The sequence below is a fragment of the Urtica dioica genome, chromosome 3 (genome assembly GCF_054948205.1).
Source record: "Urtica dioica subsp. dioica isolate 48M chromosome 3, U.dioica_male_clone48M_v1_H2, whole genome shotgun sequence".
NCBI classification, from domain to species: domain Eukaryota; kingdom Viridiplantae; phylum Streptophyta; class Magnoliopsida; order Rosales; family Urticaceae; genus Urtica; species Urtica dioica.
Window position 1 is genome coordinate 47224227 of NC_142758.1, and position 6976 is coordinate 47231202.

General features: G+C 34.0%; 1 protein-coding gene across 2 annotated transcripts; it reads left to right on the top strand.

Moving 5' to 3' along the window:
- The first annotated feature begins 509 nt into the window (after window positions 1-509).
- Window positions 510-4922, top strand: LOC149403241 (Melibiase family protein). 2 transcript variants are annotated; one of them, XM_089609591.1, is made up of 14 exons: window positions 510-614; window positions 873-1014; window positions 1253-1510; window positions 1609-1783; window positions 2413-2474; window positions 2569-2732; window positions 2826-2923; window positions 3216-3274; window positions 3367-3501; window positions 3570-3799; window positions 3878-4037; window positions 4132-4207; window positions 4290-4343; window positions 4501-4922. In XM_089609591.1, the coding sequence occupies exons 1-14, from the start codon at window positions 544-546 to the stop codon at window positions 4728-4730; spliced, it is 1914 nt and encodes a 637-aa protein (XP_089465717.1). In that variant the 5' UTR covers window positions 510-543; the 3' UTR covers window positions 4731-4922. The 2 variants fall into 2 exon arrangements, with proteins under 2 accessions (XP_089465717.1, XP_089465718.1); XM_089609592.1 differs by lacking the exon at window positions 510-614 and having other exon boundaries at window positions 877-1014; window positions 1282-1510.
- Window positions 4923-6976: the final 2054 nt, after the last annotated feature.

Genomic DNA, 6976 nt, shown 5'->3' on the forward strand with positions numbered 1-6976 from the left:
AAGGATTCAAATGGAAAAAGTCTTTCCAATGATAATTTACTAGTATACATTTTGTGACGAGGTTCCGCTAGGCCAGGCTAGAGCTTCAATGAGATTTTTATCATTCGTATTAAAAAAAATGATTAAAGGAAAAAAAAAAATTAGTTGACTAGTTGGGTTTTTTTAGCAACAAAAAGTCAATAGTAGTTGAGTGGTTTAATTTAATTAGATCATTGACACACTAAATGTGAGCAGCGATTTTACTCAGCTATAGCTGCTATACTCACTTGGATATTGAATATTTAATTATATGTTTATTTTTATATAAAGAAAATCCTATTTAAGTAAGATCACTAACAATTGTAGATAAAATACTATTTATTTTCTAACCGCCAAAAGAACAGTGAGCCGTGAAACGACGTTATCACGCCCAATCACCGTTTTTGCACTTGTTTTTAACTGTGTCGTTAATTGACGGCACATATTCATATATAAATATCTCGATAATTATTTATAAAAAAAAAAAAGAAGATAAAAAAAAAAAAACATTTGAACTCGGCAACTATGAAGCTCATCTTCTTATCAAGCTCTCTGACACTGTATTTCGTGTACGGCCTTCTCTTTTTCGTTCTCAGGTAAAAGAAAAATAAGTCATTTTTCCTTCCTGTATTTTTGTTTCATATTTTGTCTCGAAATAAAAAAAAACTGACAATTGAAGTAATGAAAAAAAAAAAAGGAAATGAGCTTTTCCTTGATGATCATGCATGTGTTTAAAAATGATTTAATAAAAAAAAATCAAATAAAAACAGACACTTTTCTACATTAATTTCCTTGCAAGACGTACCGAAATGAAGAAAGAAAAAAAAAATTAAAAAGTTTAAATTTGATTTCAGGGTATTATCATCAGATGAGCAAGCTAATTTACCGCCAAGAGGTTGGAATTCATATGACTCATTTTGCTGGACCGTTTCAGAGAAAGAGTTTCTCCAAAACGCTGAAATAATTTCCAAGCGCCTTCTTCCTCATGGATACGAGGTCTTACCTTTTTTTTTTTTTTTTTTTTTGCAATAGTATTATTATAATTATTTACTTTTTGGAATCTCAATCACATGTAGATTGTAGAGACAATATTAAGATGTTGATTTTTTTTTTTTCAATCACATTCTCATCATTTTTTAAAGAGAAAAAAAAAGGTGAAAGCTTTCTTGGCCTCATGTAACCTAGGATTTATGTGTGTACTTATTATTATTAATTTTTTTTTTCCCTCTTTCAGTATGTAGTTGTGGATTATCTTTGGTACAGAAAGAAGGTTCCGGGTGCTTATGTGGATTCGCTCGGATACGACGTGATCGACAAATGGGGAAGAATGATACCCGATCCGGGTCGATGGCCTTCTTCGAAAAAAGGAAAAGGATTCGCCAAAGTGGCTCAAAGAGTACACGGAATGGGTTTGAAGTTCGGGATCCATGTGATGAGAGGAATAAGCACTCAGGCCATGAACGCAAACACTCCAATATTGGACACGACAACGGTCCGTAATTGAGATTTTTATAGCCGAGTGATATTTGAAGTTTTGAACCCGAGTCAACTTATGTTGTTGCTTGTGGGTTTTTATTTTTATTTTATCAGGGACGTGCCTATGTGGAGTCTGGGAGAATTTGGAGAGCGAAAGATATAGGAATCAAGGAAAGGGCTTGTGCTTGGATGGGAAACGGGTTTATGAGTGTTGATATCGAGTCCGGGGCCGGGAAGGCCTTCCTCAGATCACTTTACGTGCAGTACGCCAAGTGGGGTGTCGATTTCGGTAGTTGATTTTTTTTTTTTTTTTTTAAACGATCTTTTAGGCGAAACTCGATTCAATTTTTTTTTTTTTTTTTTTTTTCTGTTTTTTAGTCGGGTTATGTTTGAAAACCGGATTTTACGAGGAAAAATGATCATTTATAAGAAAGTGCGAGGGAAATTGAAATTCAGTATTGTGTTGGAAGTCGGGGAAATTTCGAGGGAAAGAGAATGGAATCCTTAGTGTTTTTTTATTTATTTATTTTACAAAAATGAATTTGCTTGGATATTCATTTTTTACACTTTTTTTTTAAAGAAAAATTACATTACATTCTCATTCTTTCCTCTAGGATTTTCCAGGTTCCAACATAATGAATATGGGTTTGAGTATAATATATTTAGAAGTTGCTAGATAGTCTATAAGTAAGATGTATCATGGTAGAAGAAAGGCAGGCTGATCATAATAGAATTCTGGGTAGAGGTAGAAATTCCTTTCTGGGAAGAGATCGGACCTCTCAAAAAGTCCGGAAACTTCCTCTGTATTTCGTTTATCACATTTTTCATGAGCATAGCAGCATTTATGTATATCATTGAATACAGTTGCAAATGGGATAAGGGATTCATTGCTAATTAATTAGTGGTTTTTTTTTTCAGTGAAACATGATTGTGTATTCGGCGATGACTTGGATTTGAATGAAATAAGCTTTGTTTCGGAGGTATAGTAGTAAATAACCCTGAATTGTCTTTTCATTTTGCTATCTATCATTGTCAATGTTCCGGCTACTTTATTTTTTTCCTTTTTTTTCCCAGGTTCTTAAGCAGTTTGATCGTCCCATACTATACTCTCTATCTCCGGGGACAAGCGTTACACCTTCCATGGCTAAAGACGTGAGCGAACTAGTCAACATGTATCGCATAACCGGGGACGATTGGGATACCTGGGGCGATGTTTCGTCGCATTTTGATGTGACAAGGTGAATAGTTTTTTTAGCCCTTTTTTTATCAGCTTGATTTCGCGAGAATTCTGTTGATTTTTCTATATTATATCTTTTTTTTTTTTTTGCCAGGGATTTTGCAACTTCTAATATGGTAGGATCAAAGGGATTGCTCGGGAAATCGTGGCCCGACTTGGATATGCTGCCACTGGGATATCTTACTGATCCAGGTAAAGACTTTTTTAGATTAAAATGATCTGATTCTTAAATAATTATTTCTCTCAATAATTATTTCTTTCAAGTTTAATTTATCTTATTATTTCTTTAATGATTAAAGAATCAGATTCCTAGCTATTTTAGGTGAAGGGTAATAGTCCTTTATTGGTATTAGGCTTTCCTTTAAATACCATAGAGAGAAAAGATAGATTATTTATGGAATGAGAAGAATTAATTTGTGTTGAATATTTTTATTACTTTATTGATTCGTGTAATATAATACTGTTTTTCTTTCCATGATATTAGGTTCAAATGAAGGTCCACACAGACAGTGTAAACTTAACTTAGAAGAGCAAAGAACTCAGGTACATCACGAAAAAGAAACAAGTAGAGCTTTTTTTCGCTCGCTAACCTACCACCAAATCGATAAATTTCTCGCCATTACACGTGTTCATAGATGACATTGTGGTCTATGGCGAAATCTCCGATTATGTACGGAGGAGATGTGAGGAACCTCGACGACGCCACTTTCAGTCTCATCACTAATCCCATCCTTCTGGAGATTAATCATTTTAGCTCAAACAATATGGAGGTGATTTCGAATACATGTCAACACTCAAATATTCGAGATATAATTGTTTTTTTTTTGTGATTTTACAGTTCCCATATGTTACGAGTACGAACAATGGGCCGTCGAGAAGATGTTCGAGAGACGAGAGATCTTTGGGAACGCATTTGGGCCTCGCTAGCTGTTCGGATTCGAAAGCCGTTGGTTGGTCTAGCGAGTTTCTCGAGGGAGACGATGTTGAGCAAATCTGTTGGAAAGAATCCTCGAGACATGAAAATCGGACGCCTTTCTGCCTCTACAAGCGAGATTCTCGACTTTCATCGTAAAACTCTCTCTCTCTTTCTCTCTCTCATCTGTATTCTGGTTGAAAGTCTCGCTCATACCACGACTCGAAATGTAGACACGAGGACGTAATACAGAGAGAGGAATATCAAGGGAAACTCCATTTGTTAGCGACAGACCAAACCGAAACTTGCTTGCACGCGTCTCCAAAGAGAAGAGCTACCTCGAAAGAGTACAAGAAAAGTTCATTCTCACCTTGCACTTTTGACGCTAATCAGGTACTCATCGTCCGAACTTGGAAAAAAAAAATCGTGTGTTTCTCTCTTGGTCTTTCTAACATCAAAAAAATTTCGAACAAAATTTGTATTATAGATGTGGGAGCTGAATCCTAACGGTACCTTAACAAATAGTTACTCGGGCCGCTGCGCGATTGTGAATGTCGATGAAGGTGGTTTATATTATTATTTTTTTTATTTATTCATTTATTGCTATGTTCATGTGATTTAACACGGATCGTCATTCATATGCAGCGGCTAAACCCAATTCAGACGGAGTTCGCTCGTGGATTGCAACAGGAAGAAAAGGTTCCTCAAATATCAATTTTTTTAAATTTTTATTCGTTTTATATTGAAAATTTCATTAGCCACCCTAAATATAACTTTGAAGAATGATGTACTACTACGTAAACTTATACTACAAGCTACCGATTTTTAAACACTAGTAGTATTGTGTTTTCCTCAGGTGAAGTGTACGTTGCGTTTTTCAACCTGAACCCGACTAAGACGGTGATGTCAGCAACGATATCGGAGCTGATAAAAGCACTTCCTGGTTCCAATTTGAGAGAAACTTCGTGCAACTACACAGAGGTGTGGAGCGGGAATGAGTCGGGCATAGCGAGCCATTCGATTTCGATATCTGTGGAGGCTCACGGGACTGCTCTCTTTGTGTTGCACTGCGACACATCGGACTGAAATCGCTCCTCTGTTTTAAGTATTGAGAAGAAAAATAAATAATTGCAATTGTATTTTATAACGGTCGTTGCTATAAGCGACTGTTGCCACGGGGAAATTACATGTAAAGGAGGTGTGGGACTTTTAATTGGTTTTTACCTTAAAAAATATGAATTTAAAAGGGTAATGTAATTAAATAGCAAATTTAAGTTATGAATTTGTAAAATAATCAACATTTGTCTTAATTTAGTGAACTAACCAAAATGTGTAGTAATTTGATTTCAACTAATTTTTTTTAAAGTGATAAATTGTTTATAATAATCGTCAAAAATTTTGAAAACGTAAATTTGACTTGTTTGTTGAAAAGTTGAAATTTTGACTATTTTATTAATCAAGAAATTTCAAATGGTTATTTTGTACAATTTTTCAGTTTAAAAATAAGTTTAGGTGCTGTATTGACCGTAACTCAGAATAATGACATTGTCTCATGCCTTTTTCTCATTTCCATTTGGAATTATTCTCCTATTTTATCAGACTACACCAATAGTTAGAATTGGAAAGCTCGGACAGTGACATATTCATAACTAATTATGCATTGGAGTTGCAGCTAAAGAGTAGACTAAATTAAAAAGAAATAAAAAAAATTGAATCTGATTTGAAAAGGGAATATATAAATTAGAATGATAAGATAGTTATAAAGTTATAATAGAGAGGATATTTTATAATATCCTATTCAAAATCCACAAAATCAATTTCATAGTTGATAAACCTCAAATTGTATAGCAACAAGTAAGCGACCTTGAAGCGTATAAATTGCCTTATCTTTTGACAATGATATGTTCTTCTATGCAAAGTCTTGGATTCAACCAGAAATTCTTTGACAACAGCTATACTTCATTAATTTTTTTTTTTTTTGAATAGTACGGATTTTCCATTAAAATTGGGTAAAAACTCATCAATACAGGAGAAAACACCTTAGTACATCATTAATTAAGGTCTGAAATTATAGTGGGCAAAAGTAATTATACCAATAATAAAAGGGTAATATAGCTAAATAGCCTCCCTTATTTAAACAGATTTGGATTTTGCCAACATTCTGTTAATTTCGGGTTAATAGCCAGCCCAATTTATTTACATATATAAAAATACCAAAATAGCTTCCCAATTGTTCCCGCCCATTAATCTCACGAAAATTAAAATCATTAAAAGCAATATATGCCGTAATTAAACCACAGATACACGCAATCTTCTTCTCCTTCTTATCCTTCTTCTCTTCTGCGTTCGGACCAAACATCGTCTTCTTCTCCTTCTTCTCTTCTGCGCCCGGCCACCAGCCCGAGCCCGAGCCCGAGCTTCTCTTCCTCGCGCGCGCCATCCCGCAGAGACCGAGCGCCGCCGTCTTCTTCTCCTTCTTCTCTTCTGCGCGCGGCCACCAACACCATCCCGAACGTCCTCGCGATACCTCTCCTCCATCGATTCGGAGAAATAAAAGATTGGAAAAAATGGATGAATGCTCTGGTTTTTAGATCCAATAAGAAAGAATACAAAAGGAAAGTTTTTTTTTTTTTTTTTGTGCGTATTTGAGTTGTAAATAAGAGTCATGTAAATTATAAATTGTAAATTGATTCATTTATATGTAAATTGATGTCATATTAAATATACTGGTTCATTTACAATCTGCAGAAAGTCTGTTTTTGCTTCTAACAATCAAATTTCTGAGAAAAATACACGCTATTTACTGGAATCCTGTTAATAGACAGTAAATACAAAATTTATTTACATTTTATTTGTATTGTAAATAAGCTGACAAATCAATTAACATCAGATAACGTGAAAATTATGCGAACAGAGATTCTTACCAGATTCAATGAGCGAAAATGAAGAATAATTTTTCAGATGAATGAAAATAAAGATAATAAATGTTAATTATATTGAAATATGGTGTATATATTATTCTGCTACAAAAATAGAAACAAATTTTCTATTTTCAACCGCTTAAATTTCAAATACACACGTCTAACAAATCAAGAAATGCAATAACTGCTTTCCAAAACAGTTTATTCCGAATATAAAAAACCGATATTAAATGAGCCAACACGCGTCCAAATAACTACTTACCCTTTCGGTTTATTTCAAATTTAAAAAAAAAAAAACTGCCTCTAATATAATGAAGGCGAATTAATAAGGGCAAATGAGTAAGTAAAAAAAATTCAATTAATATTATACCACGTAAGCGTATTGACTATTAACGAATAATTAACCAAATG

Coding starts and splice junctions, on each gene's coding strand:
- LOC149403241 (XM_089609591.1), top strand. CDS start 544: ATGAAGCTCATCTTCTTATCAAGCTCTCTGACACTGTATTTCGTGTAC. Junction 1,015..1,252: donor TTCTTCCTCATGGATACGAG/GTCTTACCTTTT, acceptor TCCCTCTTTCAG/TATGTAGTTGTGGATTATCT. Junction 3,275..3,366: donor TAGAAGAGCAAAGAACTCAG/GTACATCACGAA, acceptor ACGTGTTCATAG/ATGACATTGTGGTCTATGGC.